Source organism: Nerophis lumbriciformis, linkage group LG06, assembly GCF_033978685.3.
Source record: "Nerophis lumbriciformis linkage group LG06, RoL_Nlum_v2.1, whole genome shotgun sequence".
In the NCBI taxonomy this organism is placed as follows: domain Eukaryota; kingdom Metazoa; phylum Chordata; class Actinopteri; order Syngnathiformes; family Syngnathidae; genus Nerophis; species Nerophis lumbriciformis.
Window position 1 is genome coordinate 9,640,477 of NC_084553.2, and position 22,974 is coordinate 9,663,450.

The 22,974-nt window shown below is 43.2% G+C and overlaps 1 protein-coding gene across 3 annotated transcripts in view; it reads left to right on the top strand.

Moving 5' to 3' along the window:
- Positions 1-22,974, top strand: part of ntrk3b (neurotrophic tyrosine kinase, receptor, type 3b) — a 656,085-nt gene that overhangs the window by 558,940 nt on the left and 74,171 nt on the right. For all 3 annotated transcript variants that reach the window (XM_061963693.1, XM_061963694.1, XM_061963695.1), the window contains one exon: positions 2,792-2,964. In XM_061963693.1, the coding sequence (XP_061819677.1) occupies positions 2,792-2,964 (173 nt within the window). The remainder of the gene's footprint in view (positions 1-2,791; positions 2,965-22,974) is intronic.

Consider the following 22,974-nt stretch of genomic DNA (forward strand, 5'->3'; position numbering starts at 1 on the left):
TAGATGGACAACGTAAGAAACTCAGGTCAGTGACCACAATGTGTACTTTCTTGACATCACAAGTATAGCATCCACTTATATGACCCAATCCAAACAACCTTCCCTAGTCATGGTGCAGGAAAAAATTATTCAACCAGCAGAAAAAGTCAACACGCATGGTCACACATAACACAACCTGCTCACTCGACTTTGTGGATATTATAAAAAAACAACAACATCCCATCGCCATAAAACAATTTAAATTACACCCATTTGAATCCATTGCAAGGCATGGTTGGAAAAATGCAAAACACTCTCTCCACACTTATCCGTGTTTGACTTTTAGCTGCTTGATGTTTCTGATAGATTATAAAGCTTTAAAGAAGTCCTCACAGAAGTAAACAAGGTAGGAGTTGAACTTTTACATACTTGTAATATTCAATTATAATAATTATTAATTTTGTGGTTTAATAGATGCAAAGAAACACAAGTTAAAGTTAAAGTACCAATGATTGTCACACACACACACACACTAGGTGTGGCGAAATTATTCACTGCATTTGACCCATCACCCTTGATCACCCCCTGGGAGGTGAGGGGAGCAGTGGGCAGCAGCGGTGGCTGCGCCCGGGAATAATTTTTGGTGATTTAACCCCCAATTCCAACCCTTGATGCTGAGTGCCAAGCAGGGAAGTAATGGTTCCCATTTTTATAGTCTTTGGTATGACTCGGCCGGGGTTTGAACTCACAACCTACCGATCTCAGGTCGGACACCTACTCAGTGGCCTAGTGGTTACCCAAATAAGCCCCAAAACTGCCATACTGACCAGGTGACTTTTCCTCTTTTTTCCACAATTTCTTCGATTTTACAATTTCTTCTCGCTCCATGCAAAGAATCAACCGCCAGACAACAAGTTGATAGTCGATACTGTTACCCGATTGGCTGTTAGCGTGTCACTCCCACTTCCTGCGTTGCTCGGTTACCAGAGAGCGAGTGCCTTTGTCCATGCAACCAACCTTGCTTCACGACTTCCACATTTAACATTTTATCAAACACATTTTTTAAAATATTGATTAAGTGTCTATCGCGATTGCTATTGATATCGTTTTATCGGCCAGCCCTGTAATGCATACTTGCCAACCCTCCCGGATTTTCCGGGAGACTCCCGAAATGCAGCGCCTCTCCCGAAAACCTCCCGGGACAAAATTTTCTCCCGAAAATCATGCGGAGCTGGAGGCCACGCCCCCTCCAGCTCCATGCGGACCTGAGTGACGTGTTGACAGCCTGTTCACACGTCCGCTTTCCCATAATATAAACAGCTAATGATCGAGGGCGAGTTCTTGGTTTCTTATGTGGGTTTATTGTTAGGCAGTTTCATTAACGTCCTCCCAGCGCGGTAAAAACACACAACAACAGCAGTCAAGTTTTCGTCTACCTACCGTAAAGCAGTTTGTCTGCCGTAAACAGCAATGTTGTGACACTTTTAAACAGGACAATACTGCCATCTACTGTACATGCATATGTGACCCACCCATAATGTGTCACATTTTTGTGTTGATTTATTTATTTTATTTTGTGGTTTGAATTCGTTTTTGGAGCTGTCATTACACATTTATAAGTATTCACATTGGTCAGTAGGGGGCAGTAGGGCGTTTCTTCCCAATTGAATGCTATCACCTGCAGACCGGAAGTGTCTTGTCATTCTGATGAGCGCGACCAGTCTGTGAACAATTGAAACGTCCTGTGTGCTTTTTCCTCCTGTATAACAGGTTAGTTTTGGTGAATCAACTCACTGAATAATATCCATGTGATCTTTATAAGTTTAAGTACACATTCTGATGGTGGAGCCTAACTCTAAAGTGTTTGTGAGTTGTAGTTTGTATTTGTGAATGAATCCAGTGCACAGCTGCAGTAATCAATACAAAAAGGCGACGTGAGTGCGCAATGTTTATATAGGAACTTCTGATCCTAATTCAGACTCCCAAATTAGAGCTCCCGTTTTCTTATTGATTTTATAATGTATATTTGTATAATGTGTGTGTTCTGAAATAGTGACAGAGAATAGAACAAGGATGGACAATTCAACCCTTAACTCAACAATGAGTAGATGAGTGTTATGTGTGTGTATATGTGTAAATAAATGAACACTAAAATTCAAGTATTTATTTTATTTATATATATATATATATATATATATATATATATATATATATATATATATATATGTAATAAAAGATATATATTGCTAGAATTCACTGAAAGTCAAGTATTTCTTATAGATATATATCTTAACCACGCCCCCGCCCCATCCCCGACCACGCCCCCCACCCCCCACCTCCCGAAATCGGAGGTCTCAAGGTTGGCAAGTATGCTGTAATGACACTTTAATGCAAAGACAACATCTTGCTCAGATTAATTCCCAGGGACCAAACGCCGTGTAAAAAGTATAACGAGCTGCGAAAACAAGGAGAATAACGGCGAGATGTGATCTTTTCTCTACCATTTTTAGATGAAGACAATTTCATCAGGGGCAAGTTTGGCAATTGACGAGGTTGATAACGGAGGGAAAAGATAATTTATAGCTGCAATATTCTGAAGGAAGACGATAATAATCTTAATAGGTGTACTTTCCATGAAACTTTTATGATTATCCACATTAACTACTTTCTACAGACAGTTCAAACAAGGTTTCACTTTCAGGTCTATTATCGATACAGACCAGCCATAGGTCACGTTCCCCCTCCATGGCAGGATTATAGCAAGGTGAAAGAGAGGATAACATCTCCACTCTCCCCAACTGTTGTCCCACAGACGCTGAAAGACCCCAACCTGTCAGCCAGGAAGGACTTCCAGAGGGAGGCGGAGCTGCTGACCAACCTGCAGCACGACCACATCGTCAAGTTCTACGGCGTGTGCGTGGACGGCGACCCCCTCATCATGGTCTTTGAGTACATGAAGCACGGAGACCTCAACAAGTTCCTCAGGTCGGTTCTTTTGTGACACAAAAGTTGCAACGTTTTGAGTTATTTGTCTTAATATTAGAACTTGTGATTTTATGTATTTTCTATCATTTTTTACTGTTTCTTGTAACTTTGACCTAAAAAAAGCACAGGATTTTCAACGAAAACATACAAACCCCGTTTCCATATGAGTTGGGAAATTGTGTTAGATGTAAATATAAACGGAATACAATGATTTGCAAATCCTTTTCAACCCATATTCAGTTGAATATGCTACAAAGACAAGATATTTGATGTTCAAAATATGCAAATAATAATTAACTTAGAATTTCATGGCTGCAACATGTGCCAAAGTAGTTGGGAAAGGGCATGTTCACCACTGTGTTACATGGCCTTTCCTTTTAACAACACTCAGTAAACGTTTGGGAACTGAGGAGACACATTTTTTAAGCTTCTCAGGTGGAATTCTTTCCCATTCTTGCTTGATGTACAGCTTAAGTTGTTCAACAGTCCGGGGGTCTCCGTTGTGGTATTTTAGGCTTCATAATGCGCCACACATTTTCAATGGGAGACAGGTCTGGACTACAGGCAGGACAGTCTAGTACCCGTACTCTTTTACTATGAAGCCACGTTGATGTAACATGTGGCTTGGCATTGTCTTGCTGAAATAAGCAGGGGCGTCCATGGTAACGTTGCTTGGATGGCAACATATGTTGCTCCAAAACCTGTATGTACCTTTCAGCATTAATGGCGCCTTCACAGATGTGTAAGTTACCCATGTCTTGGGCACTAATACACCCCCATACCATCACACATGCTGGCTTTTCAACTTTGCGCCTATAACAATCCGGATGGTTCTTTTCCTCTTTGGTCCGGAGGACACGACGTCTACAGTTTCCAAAAACAATTTGAAATGTGGACTCGTCAGACCACAGAACACTTTTCCACTTTGTATCAGTCCATCTTAGATGAGCGAAGCCCACGGCGTTTCTGGGTGTTGTTGATAAACGGTTTTTGCCTTGCATAGGAGAGTTTTAACTTGCACTTACAGATGTAGCGACCAACTGTAGTTATTGACAGTGGGTTTCTGAAATGTTCCTGAGTGTCTTGTCTGTGTAATAATTTTTTGTTTTAAGTCATGTTTTGTTTAGTTATAGGACTCTTTAGTTTCTGTCTTTTCACTCCCCTGTCTTGTTTCCATGATTACCCCATTAGTTTCACCTGTTCCACGTTTGGGCTCATTGTGCACTCTTGTTTGTCACCATAGCAACCATTAGTTTTCACCTGTCACGTCACGCACCTGTTTCACGTTTTGAGTCACGCACCTGTTTTCGTTAATCATGTCCATAGTATTTAAGTTCATTCTTTTCAGTTCGTCGTTCTGACGACCTCTCCACATTTATGCTTATGTACTCTCTTCATCCTCTAAGATCCTGCTTCATGTCCCTTGTCAAAGTAAGTTTTTGTTCCATGTTTATAGTCTTTTTGTTTTTCATAGTTTGTTCTCCGCCACTGTGCGTGCTTTTCATTTGTACTTTTTTGCTATAGTCTTTTGGTTTCATAGTTTATTCTCCGCCACTGTGCGCGCTTTCGTTTATTCCTTTTTTTTGATAATAATAAATAAATCATGTACCTTCATTCCCGTCTCGCCCGAGCCAACTTTCCGTTGCATCCCGGAAAAGCACACACCCAAGACCAAGTCATGACACTGAGCTCATGTGGTGATATCCTTTACACACTGATGTCGCTTGTTGATGCAGTACAGCCTGAGGGATCGAAGGTCACGGGCTTAGCTGCTTACGTGTAGCGATTTTTCCAGATTCTCTGAACCCTTTGATGATATTACGGACCGTGGATGGTGAATTCCCTAAATTCCTTGCAATAGCTGGTTGAGAAAGTTTTTTCTTAAACTGTTCAACAATTTGCTCACGCATTTGTTGACAAAGTGGTGACCCTCGCCCCATCCTTGTTTGTGAATGACTGAGCATTTCATGGAATCTGCTTTTATACCCAATCATGGCACCCACCTGTTCCCAATTTGCTTGTTTGCCTGTTCCAAATACGTTTTTGATGAGCATTCCTCAAATTTCTCAGTCTTTTTTTGCCACTTTTGCCAGCTTTTTTGAAACATGTTGCAGGCATCAAATTCTAAAGTTAATGATTATTTGCAAAAAAAAAATGTTTATCAGTTTGAACATCAAATATGTTGTCTTTGTAGCATATTCAACTGAATATGGGTTGGAAATGGTTTGCAAATCATTGTATTCCGTTTATATTTACATCTAACACAATTTCCCAACTCATATGGAAACGGGGTTTGTACTTTGAATGTATCCTTGCGCAGGTGTACCCAATACTGTGTCCAAACAAACCTTTTTGTGTTCCAATCTTGCAAGAGCGGAGGTTCGGCGGTCTCGCAGACGTTGCTTTTGTAGAATAATGTCAGGCTCTACCGAGGGAAGTGACCTCAGATAAGCCGGGACAAAAGCGACACGGTGTGTGTACAGCGGTGCTTTGGTAATGGAAAACTTCACTGCGCCGCTTTGTGCGTGTGTGTGTGTGTGTTTGTGTGGTGTGTGTGTGTGTCTTTGAACTTTGATCAATACTGGGAAAAGATGACACGCTTTCATCGAGCGCGTGGATTTGTGAGGAGTTTGTGAAGATTTTTACTCAAGGGGGGGGAAAAAATCCTTCCTGGACTGAAAGAGGAGGCGGCGACTGATGACATTGTTTCATGCTCGGTGTAAGATGTGGCCGACATGATGGAAGACGCGTTATGTCGGGAATCGGCGGAAAAATTACGTCGCTAATGTCCTATTGGGTTAGTCATCGATTGGTCAGATTTGCTCATTGGAAGCAGGAGATAGTTGGAGGGAGGCTGTTATCACCTGAATGTCAAAACTTTACTTCTATAACGTGATTTTTTTACTTTAATAATAATGTTGAGTACATGAGAAAGTAGAAATGAAAATGTAGCCCTTTTTGACCTTGCTTATCAAAAAAGTGAATTGTATAACACAGCAGGACAAAAAGTTAAACAGAGCCCCAAACCTATGTTGATATCAGACCACTGTCTGATATCAACAAAAACACGGGATTATAAAGAGTCCCGCAGCCGCTTGACATCTAAATGTCCTTGAATAAACACACAAGCTTGGTCTTTTCTGTTATTTTAGTCAAGGCATTTACAAAAGGTAAACATGGCCAACACTTTTCTATCTGCCTCTCATCAATGGCAAACATTCCACTTTCTTATCTTTCCTGCTTTGTCTCGTCTCGTCTTGTCTAGAGATGTCCAATAATGGCTTTTTTGCCGATGTTGTCCAACTCTTAATTACCGATTCCGATATCAACCGATATATACAGTCGCGGAATTAACACATTATTATGCCTAATTTTGTTGTGATGCCCCGCTGGATGCATTAAACAATGTAACTTTACCATTAATTGATTAACGTGGACCCCGACTTAAACAAGTTGGAAAAACTTATTCGGGTGTTACCATTTAGTGGTCAATTGTACGGAATATGTACCCCGTTTGGTGGTAGCGGGGGTGTATATTGTAGCGTGCTGCAAGGGTTTCTGGGTATTTGTTCTGTTGTGTTTATGTTGTGTTGCGGTGCGGTGCGGATGTTCTCCCGAAATGTGTTTGTCGTTCTTGTTTGATGTGGGTTCACAGTTTGGCGCATATTTGTAACAGTGTTAAAGTTGTTTATACGGCCACCCTCAGAGTGACCTGTATGGCTATTGATCAGGTATGCGTTGCATTCACTTATGTGTGTGTAAAAGCCGCATATATTATGTGACTGGGCCGGCACGCTGTTTGTAAGAAGGAAAAGCAGACGCTAAAGGCAGTGTTTTTAAGGCACGCCCCCAATATTGTTGTCTGAGTGGAAATCGGGAGAAATTCGTGAGTCTCCCGGGAAAATTGGGAGGGTCGGCAAGTATGCCCTACGTCCGTGTTTTACCGGATATGTACCGCTCCGTACAGCGGCGTTTTAAAGAATCATTAATTGTACTTCTTGAAACCGATACCGATAATTTCCGATATTACATTTTAAAGCATTTATCGGCCGATAATATCGGCAGGCCGATATTATCGGACATCTCTAGTCTTGTCTCAACTTTCCCGGAGCCTCTTTTTGCACTGCTCTCCAAATCTAAACACGGAATTGATCAACTGGTCTCTCAGCGCAATTGAAGAGACCTTCCCAACGAGAAGGAACTTTCCTGCTGGGTGCACGACGGGCACGGGGGAGAAGTGGAGGCTTGTTGTGTGCCAGGCGATTCTTTCCATTGAGGACATTGAAGAAGTCTACCTATTCAGAACTATGAGAACAGGGATTGAGCATAACGCTGGGGTATCGACACATTTGGAAGACGTTGGCAGTCGTTCAAGTTACCCAAAAACTGCCCGTCATGTTTGATGAGATGGGTTAGGCCAGGGGTCGGCAACCTTTACCAGTCAAAGAGCCATTTTGACCAGTTTCACAAATTGTAGAAAACAATGGGAGCCGCAAAATTTTTTTGAAATTTTAAATGAATTAACACTGCATACGAAGTTGGTTTTTTTTGCTTTGTACTATGTATAACCAGGGGTCTCAGACACGCTGCCCACACCTTTATTTGGAATTTGAATGCTGGTGCGGCACGCGAGTTTTGATTGAATGGCGATTGTCAGCGTCATGCGTCCTGTGATAGTACAGCATATAGCACCCACTACAGTCAGCGTGCCTGATCAGCCACATGTTGTATGGGGCTTTCGCTTTACTCACGTAGGCAACAGCAAGGCATACTTGGTCAACAACCACACAGCTCACACGGACGGTGGCGGTATAAAAAAAAACAACTTTAACACTCTTACTAATAATGCGCCACACTGTGAACCCACACCAAACAAGAATGACAAACAAATTTCGGGAGAACATCTGCACCGTAACACAACAGAAACACAACAGGACAAATACCCAGAATCCCATGCAGCTCTAACTCTTCCGGGTTGATGTGTGAGGGAGCAGGGTTGGGGTGGGGGTGGGGTTTGGTGGTAGCAGGGGTGTATAATGTAGCCCGGAAGAGTCAGGGCTGCATGGGATTCTGGGTGTTTGTTCTGTTGTGTTTATGTTGTGTTATGGTGCAGATGTTCTCCCGAAATGTGTTTGTCATTCTTGTTTGGTTTTGGTTCAAAGTGTGGCGCATTATTAGTAAGAGTGTTAAAGTTGTTTTATATGGTCACCGTCAGTGTAACCTGTGTGGCTGTTGACCAAGTATGCCTTGCTGTCACGTACGTGTGCAAGCAGAAGATGTATATTGTATAACAAGTGTTGGGCTGGCACGCTGTTAATACAGATTGTAGAGGGTGCCAAATGTTGTACCAACATGGCACGCCCTTATTATAGCTGTAAGGGTGAAAATCTGTGAATATTAATCCCGGGAGTTTTCTGCGAGAGGCACCGAAATTCGGAAGACTCACGGGGAAATTGGGGGGTTCAGCAAGTAAGCTGCTGAGCCGCATCAGAGTGATCAAAGAGCCGCATGCGGCTCCGGAGCCGCGGGTTGCCGACCCCTGGGTTAGGCACTCAGACTGGCGAGATCTGAACTAAATCGCAAACAGGATAGCATCTCGGAGAAGCTTTCCGATCTGAAAGGCGAAATTATAATCAGTTAAACCCTTTCATCAAATTTGAATAATAGGATATTGAGACTGATTTGGTGGATTTAAAGATTCCTTTTTTATAAATGTCGAACTGTTGGTAGGTTGGTATGAAATTGTAAATGGGTATTTGGTGGGTAGATTTTGAAAGGAATTGTACTGTACTGTATTTTGTATATTATATGATGATGTATATTTTAACTGTGGGTCCCTGTCCATAAACTGTGTGCTTCTAGGGATTACCTTTTTGCAGAACAGACTCTGATATTAACAAAAGAAACAATAATGTAATACAAAATTATGTCTGTCTGTAAATAAATAAATGGCCAGAAACAATTAGAGTAGACAAATCTATTCGAATGCATCTCCTCGCTCTAACCTAAACATTCTAATCGACACCTCGCACTCCTGGTGTATTGGCAAATTCGGATGATGGTGTCAGAGTTTGTTGGTGACGAACCCCAAGATGCAGAGATGACGGCAGGCATTGAGCAAGAAAACATGATTTAATTCTATAGCAAAAAAACAAACAAAAGGGAACAAACAAAAGGCGCGCACAAGGCGGAGAACAAACTTGGCTATGAACTAAAATAGCACAGAGGCTAACTGTGGACAAGAAACAAAAACACTTACTGTGACACGAAGGAACTAGGACATGAGCAGAGTGAAACAAAAGTAGACAGAGCTACAACGACGAGTATTAACACAGGTAGTAATGACAATGACAATGACAATAATCCAGCAGTGACTGGAGGGTAGGGCAGGTATAAATAGCAGCTGGCTGATTGACACCAGGTGTGGCCAGGTGCCCATCAGCCACAGCTGAGGGTACACAGCACTCAGGGAGACAAACAGGAAACAGAACCAAAACAAGAGCTCTGACAGGAAATACTACACACACAGAGGAAAAACTAAAACACAACCAAACTGTCAGGGGCAAGCCTGACAGATGGCAGCCGTTCAAGGTACCAATTAGCTGCCTGTCATGTTTGATGGGATGGGCAGGGCTGTAGGCCTGAGACTATGGCGACGAACTAAATCGCAAACGGGATATCATCTCGGAGAAGCTTTCCGCTCTACAAGGTGTATTATGATCAATTTAAGCACCAGAAACGGACAATTAGAGTAGACAAATCCATTGGACTGCATCTACTCGCCCTAAACTAAACAACAAAATATACAGGCCGGGCTCTGCCAAGGCTGCTGATGTAAATTCCCAAAGTGAGGCCGTTGCGGTGAGACTCTGACTTTGTTGAGACTAGATCGCAGACGTCAACCAGCTGTGTCATCACGGTGCTAGTCTGCGGAATGAGGCACCGGACGAAGCGACGTCCCAGACTTATGGACATACACGCATCCACGGACACTACACAAACGCGCGCACGCATACATCACCCCGTCTGTGATTGTGGTTATCAACCGTGGTTTTACGATCATTTTGATTTGAAACGGTAATAAAACGGCGCTTCATCATTAATATCGTTCTATCCCTCGATGGCGGGCGATAAGTCACCGACCGCTTGTTTTTTAAGCTAGTTTGAAGAGTAAATCTTCCCCTTTTTCTCATTCCTTTTACTGTCATTTACAGCACAATGTCAATATCAATCACCAACTCTTCCCTTACAAAGATCATGAGCGTGTGTTCTACTTCTCAACTGCACATGAGCCACAAAAAAAAAAGTGACCACATGACCATGGTTGTATTAAAGAGGAAGTGCACTTATTGTGTGAACGTCCAAGCACTCCCACATATAGTGGGACGACCTCACAACAAACTTGAAAAGTCTAACAGATTACTCTTTATTCACATCCATCCATCCATCCATCTTCTTCCGCTTATCCGAGATCGGGTCGAGGGGGGCAGCAGCCTAAGCAGGGAAGCCCAGACTTCCCTCTCCCCAGCCACTTCGTCCAGCTCCTCCCGGGGGATCCCGAGGCGTTCCCAGGCCAGCCGGGAGACATAGTCTTCCCAACGTGTTCTGGGTCTTCTACCGGTCGGACGTGCCCGAAACACCTCCCGAGGGAGGCGTTCGGGTGGCATCCTGACCAGATGCCCGAACCACCTCATCTGGCTCCTCTCGATGTGGAGGAGCAGCGGCTTTACTTTGAGCTCCCCCCGGATGACAGAGCTTCTCACCCTATCTCTAAGGGAGAGCCCCGCCACCCGGCGGAGGAAACTCATTTCGGCCGCTTGTACCCTTGATCTTGTCCTTTCGGTCATAACCCAAAGCTCATGACCATAGGTGAGGATGGGAACGTAGATCGACCGGTAAATCGAGAGCTTTGCCTTCTGGGTCAGCTCCTTCTTCACCACAACGGATCGATACAGCGTCCGCATTACTGAAGACGCCGCACCGATCCGCCTGTCGATCTCACGATCCACTCTTCCCTCACTCGTGAACAAGACTCCGAGGTACTTGAACTCCTCCACTTGGGGCAAGATCTCCTCCCCAACCCGGAGATGGCACTCCACCCTTTTCCGGGCGAGAACCATGGACTCGGATTTGGAGGTGCTGATTCTCATCCCAGTCGCTTCACACTCGGCTGCGAACCGATCCAGTGAGAGCTGAAGATCTTGGCCAGATGAAGCCATCAGGACCACATCATCTGCAAAAAGCAGAGACCTAATCCTGCAGCCACCAAACCAGATACCCTCAACGCCTTGACTGCGCCTAGAAATTCTGTCCATAAAGGTTATGAACAGAATCGGTGACAAAGGGCAGCCCTGGCGGAGTCCAACCCTCACTGGAAACGGGTCCGACTTACTGCCGGCAATGCGGACCAAGCTCTGACACTGATCATACAGGGAGCGAACCGCCACAATAAGACAGTCAGTTACCCCATACTCTCTGAGTACTCCCCATAGGACTTCCCGGGGTACACGGTCGAATGCCTTCTCCAAGTCCACAAAGCACATGTAGACTGGTTGGGCAAACTCCCATGCACCCTCAAGGACCCTGCCGAGAGTATAGAGCTGGTCCACAGTTCCACGACCAGGACAAAAACCACACTGTTCCTCCTGAATCCGAGGTTCGACTATCCGGCGTAGCCTCCTCTCCAGTACACCTGAATAGACCTTACCGGGAAGGCTGAGGAGTGTGATCCCTTCATTCACAATTGAAGTTAAAAAGTGGCTTTGGAGCAATCAAAGCTGCTCACACGGTCACTAAGGTGGCCACTTTGTTTGACACATCAACTTAATGTGTATTGTAGGGGTGTAACGGTACACAAAAATTTCGGTTCGGTACGTACCTCGGTTTAGAGGTCACAGTTCGGTTCATTTCCGGTACAGTAAGAAAACAACAAAATATATATTTTTTGGTTATTTATTTACCAAATTTGTAAACAATGGCATAACATACATATACACACAGGGTCCATTGCCAGGGTTAATGTGGTCAACATATATAAAATAAAAACAAAATAAGATAAGGCTCAGAATGGTTTCTTAACAAAACCTTTCTACATATAAAGTGCTTTTTTTGATTGATTGATTGATTGAGACATTTATTAGTAGATTGCACAGTACAGTACATATTCCGTACAATTAAAGGGGAACATTATCACCAGACCAATGTAAGCGTCAATATATACCTTGATGTTGCAGAAAAAAGACCATATATTTTTTTAACCGATTTCCAAACTCTAAAAGGGTGAATTTTGGCGAATTAAACGCCTTTCTAATATTCGCTCTCAGAGCGATGACGTCACAACGTGGCATCACATCGGGAAGCAATCCGCCATTTTCTCAAACACCGAGTCAAATCAGCTCTGTTATTTTCCGTTTTTTCGACTGTTTTCCGTACCTTGGAGACATCATGCCTCGTCGTTGTGTTGTCGGAGGGTGTAAAACACGAACAGGGACGGATTCAAGTTGCACCAGTGGCCCAAAGATGCGAAAGTGGCAAGAAATTGGACGTTTGTTCCGCACACTTTACCGACGAAAGCTATGCTACGACAGAGATGGCAAGAATGTGTGGATATCCTGTGACACTCAAAGCAGATGCATTTCCAACGATAAAGTCAAAGAAATCTGCCGCCAGACCCCCATTGAATCTGCCGGAGTGTGTGAGCAATTCAGGGACAAAGGACCTCGCTAGCACGGCAAGCAATGGCGGCAGTTTGTTCCCGCAGACGAGCGAGCTAAACCCCCTATCGACCCTAGCTTCCCTGGCCTGCTGACATCAACTCCAAAACTGGACAGTTCAGCTTTCAGGAAAAGAGCACGGATGAGGGTATGTCTACAGAATATATTAATTGATGAAAATTGGGCTGTCTGCACTCTCAAAGTGCATGTTGTTGCCAAATGTATTTCATATGCTGTAAACCTAGTTCATAGTTGTTAGTTTCCTTTAATGCCAAACAAACACATACCAATCGTTGGTTAGAAGGCGATCGCCGAATTCGTCCTCGCTTTCTCCGTGTCGCTGGCTGTCGTGTCGTTTTCGTCGGTTTTGCTTGCATACGGTTCAAACCGATATGGCTCAATAGCTTCAGTTTCTTCTTCAATTTCGTTTTCGCTACCTGCTTCCACACTACAACCATCCGTTTCAATACATGCGTAATCTGTTGAATCGCTTAAGCAGCTGAAATCCGAGTCTGAATCTGAGCTAATGTCGCTATAGCTTGCTGTTCTTTCCGCCATGTTTGTTTGTGTTGGCATCACTATGTGACGTCACAGGAAAATGGACGGGTGTTTATAACGATGGTTAAAATCAGGCACTTTGAAGCTTTTTTTAGGGATATCGTGATGGGTAAAATTTTGAAAAAAACTTCGAAAAATATAATAAGCCACTGGGAACTGATTTTTAATGGTTTTAACCCTTCTGAAATTGTGATAATGTTGCCCTTTAACCACTAAATAGTAACACCCCAATAAGTTTTTCAACTTGTTTAAGTCGGGGTCCACATTAATCAACATTAAACTGCCTCAAGTTGTTGCTCAGATTAAATAAAATGACAAAACTTTTCTTCTACATATAAAAAGTGCAACATTAAACAGTTTCAAGTCAACTCAGCCTCAGATTAACTTTTATTTCCCCCCATCCTGGCTAACTTGGCAGTAAGAGCAAATATGAGCTCATTGTTCTTCCACCATAGAAGTGGGTCAAAATCTTGTTTTTAATGCAATATGGACTTATATCTGCTGCTATAAAAACATTTGTTATTGCTTTAGCCCTGCCTGACTCGCCGGGGAGAGGCTGCTTGAATGTGGTGGTGACGCTTCAAATGGGTTAGCATGTGTTATGAGAGTAGCGTATGTGTGTGTGTGGCCCTTTAATATGTGACAGCATGTGAGGTGAGTGTGTGGGCGAGCGAGGTGAGGGAGCGGTAGCGTGAGTGCGGGGAGTGGCTAGGGTTTTGTTGGATTGGCTGTGTGCAAGACCTCAATAAAGCCACGATTTGCAACTAATCGCCGGACTCGTCATTTACCCTGGAGTCCGGAGCTGTGGAGACCCACTGCCGGGTAGAGTGAAGGGTGTTGCCCTCGGAATACATCGGCCCTGGAGGAGTGTCTCCCCTGCGCTCCTCGACTACAGTCTGGGAGCCGTAAGAAGGAAAGGTGCAACACATGTTTGACGTGTTGTCAGAAGCAGCTGCTGAACAATGTCGGCAAACCTCCGTCCTCCATTGTTGTATCGCGCAGCCAAAGTGTTCCCCAACGGGAGAGCTTAACGAGGCATGAAGGTCTTCCAGCTCTGCCTTTTACATGTTGTCCTACCCCAGTCGTTGCTAGCATGTGTACTAGGGATGTCCCGATCCGATATTTGGATCGGCCCGGCCGCCGATATTTGCCAAAAAATGCCTATCGGCAAGGCATGGGAAAATGCCGATCCAGATCCAGTTTTAAAAAGAAATCCGGTCCGTGTTTTCCAACGCACCGATTTAAATAATACATTCCACTTTTCTGCTGCTCCGTGATTTCCGTTCCGCATTTTCCAGCACACCTTCAACACATCCACAGGTCTGTGGATTCTCACGCAGTTGCTTTTAGCTGCTGGCATTACACGACAGGCTCTTCTCACTCTTTCCTGTGTCTCCCTCTCACATGGCTAACGTTAGCTGTGATGCTAGCGCAGCCGTGTGACCAACGTTCCCTCTAAGGTGCGCGCCTGTGCGCATAGCAATTATATGCCACGCACAAAATCAAATAAAAAAATAAGCGCATAACAATTTTCGACTCACGGACACGACAGAGAAAACAGTTTTCGTCATCATTGTTCAAATATTGCGACGTCTGTCGAGACGCTTATCTCCATTCGGTGCCACACGTCCACACCATCAAAATGCCGAGGCAAACATTTCCACATCAACACCGTATGAAAAAATTTGTGATTTTTTTAGTTGTGATTTCCTTCTCTGCATGAAAGTTTAAAAGTAGCATATATTAATGCAGTATGAAGAAGAATGTTTTAATGTAGACATGCAAGCCTTGAAAGAAAATGTTGAAAATCAAGACTACATTTCCTGCAAATGGGTGCATTTCTACCCTATATTTTAACTTTAGATTTATTCTCATATCAAACTCTTTTGGCTGTCTTTTTGACACTTACATCCGGCGCCCCCCTCCACACCCTGGATTATAAATATGTAAATAATTAAATGTGATTATCTTGTGTGATGACTGTATTATGATGATAGTATATATCTGATAGTATATATCTGTATCATGAATCAATTTAAGTGGACCCCGACTTAAACAAGTTGAAAAACTTATTGGGGTGTTACCATTTAGTGGTCAATTGTACGGAATATGTACTTCACTGTGCAACCTACTAATAAAAGTCTCAATTATCAATCAAAACACATAGAATCGTCATACTGCTGTGATTATATGCATCAAGTGTTCATTCAAGGCTAAGGCAAAATATCGAGATATATATCGTGTATCGCAATATGACCTTAAAATATCGCAATATTAAAAAAAGGCCATATCGCCCAGCCCTAGTTCAATGATGCCATTTCTTTTTGTCATGTATAATTTTGTCTATTTTGTGTTTATCCTTGAATAAACAGGTCAGTTTCTTGTTACCAACCATTGTGTATTATTCAAACTCCCCTAATTCAGCTGGCTAGTTGTTATCAAGAGTACTAAAACCCTTTTCAACATGATTCTGACAACTAAGTAGGCTAAATAACTTTAAACTTTAATACATGCTCGGATAGGCCAGTATCGGTCAGTATCGGTATCGGTCAGTATCGGTATCGGATCGGAAGTGCAAAAACAATATCGGTATCGGATTGGAAGTTCAAAAACCTGGATCGGGACATCCCTAATGTGTACTCATTCGGTACACCTCCGAACCGAACCGAAACCCCCGTACCGAAACGGTTCAATACAAATACACGTACCGTTACACCCCTAGTGTATTATGTTTATCCATGAGAGCATTTTTGTTGTAAATTGTGAGGTGTGTCTGTTAAAATCATGGTTGTTTTTACAAATGATGACAGATGTGAACAAGAGCATGTATTGTCTTTGTGTGACGATGTAAATGAGGTGTGGTTGTATTGTATATTAAGTATGTGTCCATGAAAGGGCATTTTATGACTTTTCTTAATTTGATTACATGCTATAGTATGATTTCATTGTCATAATTTTATTGCATGATTTTTGTATCAAATTCCACTTACAAGTAAGTTTTCGCTGCTATTGACGATTTATGTGTATGTTCAAAAAGGCAACTGTCGACAAATGTTTTTTTTTTTAATCATTTCATTTTAATGACACAAAAATCACTTCCCATCCGTGACACGTCACATGACAGCGACGCCAGAGTGCAGCTCATCTCCTCACGTTAGAAATGTATTATTACACTCGCTCTTTCAGCACAAAACATTTAATTGACCTGAATGTGACAGATGGAAACACAAAGACAGTGTGTGTGTGGGTGTGTGTGTGCGTGTGTGTGTGTGTGTCGTCGTGTAATCACAGTGACAGGAAGGTGTTGAGAACAGCGGGAACTTCACGCTCGGCGTTTAGGGCGCCTTGTCGCGCAGGAATGTGGAAAAAACACCAAAACAAGCTCTCAGTGTGCACTTGAGTGGCAGTACCTCCAATCAACACCGGGGGGCCTCCTTGAGAACTCCTCACACAGTAAACGACGGGATTAGAAACTCTCCAAAAAAAAGTTGTTCGTACACAAAATTAAAATCGGAGTGCTCGTCGTTAATCGTTACCGTGTAAATATGTCTTAATTTCTCGTCCTCGCGAAGTGACGCAAAGACGGATTGTGGCGTTTCTGCTATCTGCAGGCTTCACTTTACAGCAATCCATGCATCCATCGCGGGGGGGTGCTGGAGCCTATCTCAGCTGCATTCGGGCGGAAGGCAGGGTACACCCTGGACAAGTCACCACCTCATCACAGGGCCAACATAGATAGACAGTAGAGATGCGCGGATAGGCAATTATTTCATCCGCAACCGCATCACAAAAGTCGTCAACCATCCGCCATCCACCCGATCTAACATTTAATCAAAACCGTACCCGCCCGCCATCCGCCACCCGCCCGTTGTTATATATCTAATATAGACGATGCAAGGCATTAGTGAGGTTATAAAGCTTTTGCCTGTTAAAGAAAGGAGACTGATCCAATGTAGTACAAACATTCAATGCGTGCCACGCTGTCACGGCCCAGACGCACACCAGTGCGCAATCATATGGGAGCCGCGCTGAGCGCACCTCCAAGCGCGTGGAGGTGCGATGTCCCTCGCACCCGCGGCGGCTCCACCCGGGCTCGCGCCCGAGGCTTCAGCGCGCACCGCGGCGGCCATCCTACTCGTCGCGGCCCAGCCCTCGCGGCTCTCACTACCGGCGACGGCCGGGTATGGGCCCGACGCTCCAGCGCCATCCATTTTCAGGGCTAGTTGATTCGGCAGGTGGGTTGTTACACACTCCTTAGCGGGTTCCGACTTCCATGGCCGCCGTCCTGCTGTCTATATCAACCAACACCTTTTCTGGGGTCTGATGAGCGTCGGCATCGGGCGCCTTAACCCGGCGTTCGGTTCATCCCGCAGCGCCAGTTCTGCTTACCAAAAGTGGCCCACTCGGCTCACCAGGGTGAGCCCCACCCCTTTCGTGAGCGCACTGCGCGCGGAGTGACCCCTGTTACGCGCCCCCGGCAACGGGGGTGGCGGGCAGGTAAGCTGCGCGGGCGGAGCGCACGGAGTGACCCCTGTTACGAGCCCCCGGCCACGGGGGTGGCGGGCAGGTAAGCTGCTTACCTGCTGCGCGTGACGCCGGCCGCGGCGAAGGCGGACGAGGCGGGGTGTCGGTGCGGTGGGCGCGGTGGTGACCCTGGACGTGCGTAGGGCCCTTCTCGCGGATCACCTCAGCTACGGCTCCCGGTGGGGCCCTCTCGGGGGAAGGGGCCTCGGTCCCGGACCCCGGCGAGGCGTCCCTTCTCCGCTCCGTAAAAGTGTCCATCTCTTTTTTTTTTCTTCTTCTGTTGTGGCATATGCTGCAGGTGCCTGCTCGTTTTTCGTATGTGGGTAACAACATTTAACTATGTATATATATTTCCGAATTGGTTTAACTGCCACCCGCCTGAATCTATTTAAAATCAAATTTTTTTATTATTTCAACCGCCCGACCCGACCCACGGATAAAATCTAATTTTTTTTTATTTCAACCGCCCGACCCGCGGATAATCCGCGGACTCTGCGGTTGTGTCCGCAAACCGCGCATCTCTAATAGACAGACAACATTCACACTCACATTCACACACTAGGGCCAATTTAGTGTTGCCAATCAACCTATCCCCAGGTGCATGTTTTTGGCGGTGGGGAAGCTGGAGTACCCGGAGGGAACCAACGCAGTCACGGGGAGAACATGCAAACTCCACACAGAAAGATACCGAGCCCGGGATTGAACTCAGGACTACTCAGGACCTTCGTATTGTGAGGCGCATATTCTAACCTCCTCGCACATTAACACTTCAAAAGGCACATGCATTTGCCCCGTTTGTTGACCTGCAAAGTATGTTTTTGGGGTGGACGAGTCTGGTCGGGTGCTGGTTAGCTTGAAGCTAACAGCTAGCCTGTCTCCATCCTCGAACAATGTCGATCCAGCAGGAGATAAAAGTGAAGTTTCCATAAACAAGTTGTTTACTGGAGACATGGCACAGGATGAAGTTAAGGATGACTTTACACTCACCGTAGTGTTTACCATGATGTCTTTCTTTTGACAGCCCTTCGCGGTAAACTTGTCCGAGTGCAAACTGAGGCAATATTTGTCATTGATAAACCTTCCGGTGAATCAAAATTTAAGAGATTGTACCGGAAAGTTCATTACTTTGAACACGACCAATAAAAACGCGGAGAAGGCAGGGTCGGCACAAAAAAAAAATGTGCGTCCTTTCTGATTTCAATGAGTAAAAAGACACACAAAATGTGTTAAAGGGGAACATCATCACAATTTCAGAAGGGTTAAAACCATTAAAAATCAGTTCCCAGTAGCTTATTTTATTTTTCGAAGTTTTTTTCAAAATTTTACCCATCACGCAATATCCCTAAAAAAAGCTTCAAAGTGCCTGATTTTAACCATCGTTATATACACCCGTCCATTTTCCTGTGACGTCACATAGTGATGCCAATACAAACAAACATGGCGCATAGAACAGCAAGGTATAGCGACATTAGCTCGGATTCAGACTCGGATTTCAGCGGCTTAAGCGCTTCAACAGATTACGCATGTATTGAAACGGATGGTTGTAGTGTGGAGGCAGGTAGCGAAAACGAAATTGAAGAAGAAACTGAAGCTATTGAGCCATATCGGTTTGAACCGTATGCAAGCGAAACCGACGAAAACGACACGACAGCCAGCGACACGGGAGAAAGCGAGGACGAATTTGGCGATCGCCTTCTAACCAACGATTGGTATGTGTTTGTTTGGCATTAAAGGAAACTAACAACTATAAACTAGGTTTACAGCATATAAAATACATTTGGCAACAACATGCACTTTGAGAGTGCAGACAGCCCAATTTTCATCAATTAATATATTCTGTAGACCAGGGGTGCTCATTACGTCGATCGCGATCTACCGGTCGATCTCGGAGGGTGTGTCAGTCGATCACCAGCCAGGCATTAAAAAAATAGTCCTAAAAATGAGCGATCATAAATCTTGGTGCCGTACTTGTCGTCAAAACTCCAAAGACCGACTGCACAGTTGCACAATAAAAGCTCTGCTTCATTCTGCCTGCGCTACCAAAATAAGAGTCTCAGAAAGCTGGCGTGCACAAGCTAGCAAGCTACGGAGTTTGCCGACAATGTATATCTTGTAAAGTGTATACAAAGGAGTACGGAAGCTGGACAAATAAGATGCCAAAAACCAACCACTTTCATGTGGTATTGGACAGAAAGGAGGACTTTTTTTCTCCTCCATTCGAAAATGCGGACGTTATCATCACCACTGTCTGATTCCTATCAATGCAAGTCATCACAATCAGGTAATACACCAACTTATATTCTTGTCTTCATGAAAGAAAGGAATCTATATGTGTTAAACATGCTTGTATTATCTTTAACCACCTTTAACTTGTTAACAATATTAACTATATGTGTTAAACATGCTTGTATTATCTTTAACCACCTTTAACTTGTTAACAATATTAACTATATGTGTTAAACATGCTTGTATTATCTTTAACCACCTTTAACTTGTTAACAATATTAACTATATGTGTTAAACATGCTTGTATTATCTTTAACCACCTTTAAGTTGTTAACAAAACTAACTATATGTGTTAAACATGCTTGTATTATCTTTAACCACCTTTAAGTTGTTAACAATATTAACTATATGTGTTAAACATGCTTGTTTTATCTTTAACCACATTTAAGTTGTTAACAATATTAACTATTTGTGTTAAACATGCTTGTATTATTTTTAACCACCTTTAACTTGTTAACAATATTAACTATATGTGTTAAACATGCTTGTATTATCATTAAACACCTTTAACTTGTTAACAATATTAACTATATGTATTAAACATACTTGTATTATCATTAAACACCTTTAATGTATTAACAATATTAACTATATGTGTTAAACATGCTTGCATTATCATTAAACACCTTTAACTTGTTAACAAAAACATATATTTCATAAATAAGTAAATATAAATTATATATATGAATGAGGTAGATCCCCACGACTTGATCAATGGAAAAGTAGCTCGCCTGCAGAAAAAGTGTGAGCACCCCTGCTGTAGACATACCCTCATCCGCTCTCTTTTCCTGAAAGCTGATCTGTCCAGTCCAGTTGGAAATGCATCTGCTTTGAGTGTCGCAGGATATCCACACATTTTTGCCATCTCTGTCGTAGCATAGCTTTCGTCGGTAAAGTGTGCGGAACAAACGTCCAATTTCTTGCCACTTTCGCATCTTTGGGCCACTGGTGCAACTTGAATCCGTCCCTGTTCGTGTTGTTACACCCTCCGACAACACACCGACGAGGCATGATGTCTCCAAGGTACGGAAAACAGTCGAAAAAACGGAAAATAACCGAGCCGATTTGACTCGGTGTTTGTAATGTGTTTGAGAAAATGGCGGATTGCTTCCCGATGTGACGTCACGTCCGAGAGCGAATATTAGAAAGGCGTTTAATTCGCCAAAATTCACCCATTTAGAGTTCGGAAATCGGTTAAAAAAATATATGGTCTTTTTTTCTGCAACATCAAGGTATATATTGACGCTTACATAGGTCTGGTGATAATGTTCCCCTTTAACGCCAAGAGTGCATTTGGTAAGAAAGATGAAGTATGCACATTATTTCAAGGCGTTCGCGGGCCTCATTAAAAGACTTGCCGGGCCGGATCAGGTCCCAGGGCCTTGAGTTTGACACATGTGCATACCTGCCAACTACTCCGATTTTCCCGTAATTAGTACGGTTTTCATCAACCTATTCCGGGTTACGGTTGCAGTGATAAAAAATACGGTTTTTCATTAATTAAAAAAATATATTTAAAAAAAAGTTTTATTCACGAAATCGCGTAACAACAATGAGAATCGACACTGCTTCCTGTAACTTCCTATCGAGCCATTCCGAATGCCATGCGCGAGGCTATTTATAGCACCGCTGCCAAGCACGAGGCACCAGTTGCCATTGTTTCCAAACGAGCGAACTATCATGGAATCAGCCGGAGAAAAATCGCAAACGAGTCTTAAACCGAAAAGAAAACTGCAGTCATTCCGTGAAGAATATTCAAAAGCCTATCCGGGAATAATTATCTGTTCCAAAAAGGGTGAAAACTACGCGAATTGCACCTTGCGCAGACAAGATTTTTCGATCGGACACGGAGGAATTAGCGATGTAAAAGACCACGTTGGGACAAAAAAACACAAGTCTAATGCCGTTGGATTTTAGCCACAAAATGCCGTTGGATTTTAGCCACAAAAAGGTAATGACACCAATGTTATCTATTGGAATTGTTTAGTACTGTTATACTGTTAAAAGTGTTTATACTATTTATGCTTTCAAGTCCAAGGTGAAGAAATCTTGTTAAATGTTGACAGCATAACTACCAAAATACAGAAGTATGTCCTTAATATTTTTGCAGTGCTATTTCTGTTGAAAAGTTAAAATGATTACATTAGAGATGTGATGTGCCACTTTTCAAGTGTCTGATGGCTTAAATTAATTTTCATTAATTTTTCATATTTTGAATTCTTTTGAAAGGCTTACAAAAAAACTACATTTGAATTGTAATTCCATGCTATTGACAGGACTATTAATTTTAATGAAGTTAGCTTACCATGTTTACAGTATGATAATTGTGATAGAAATGTGAATTTTAGGCACAGAATATTTTTTACAATTGAACAAGGCAGTAGATTATACAAGCTTGGACAGAAAGTTAATAATGACACCAATTTTTTTTTTAATGGAATTGTTTAGTACTGTTTTACCATTTGTTTACTGTAAAAAGTGTTTATACTGTTTATACTTTCAATTAACAAATTGAAGTCTTGTGAAAGGTTGACAGGATAACTGGCATTAACTGTCAAAATAATTTCAAACTATTGAAGTTAGCTTACAGAATAAACATGTCAATCAACCCATATGATTTTTGCTGTAATATTTTTGTTTTGAAAAGTCACTGTGACTGATAGAAAAGTGATGGTTTTAGCAACATTTTAACCTGTCTGAATGCTAATAATCATTTTGCGTCGGGGGGCGAAGCCTGAACCCCCCACCAGGACTTTGTCCTGGACCTACGGGGCCTGCGGCCCCTGGACCGTGGCTACTAGGTTTTTCTGATTTCAAAAGTTGGCAGGCATGATAGCTTTCGTCGGTAAAGTGTGCGGAACAAACGTCCAATTTCTTGCCACTTTCGCATCTTTGGGCCACTGGTGCAACTTGAATCCGTCCCTGTTCG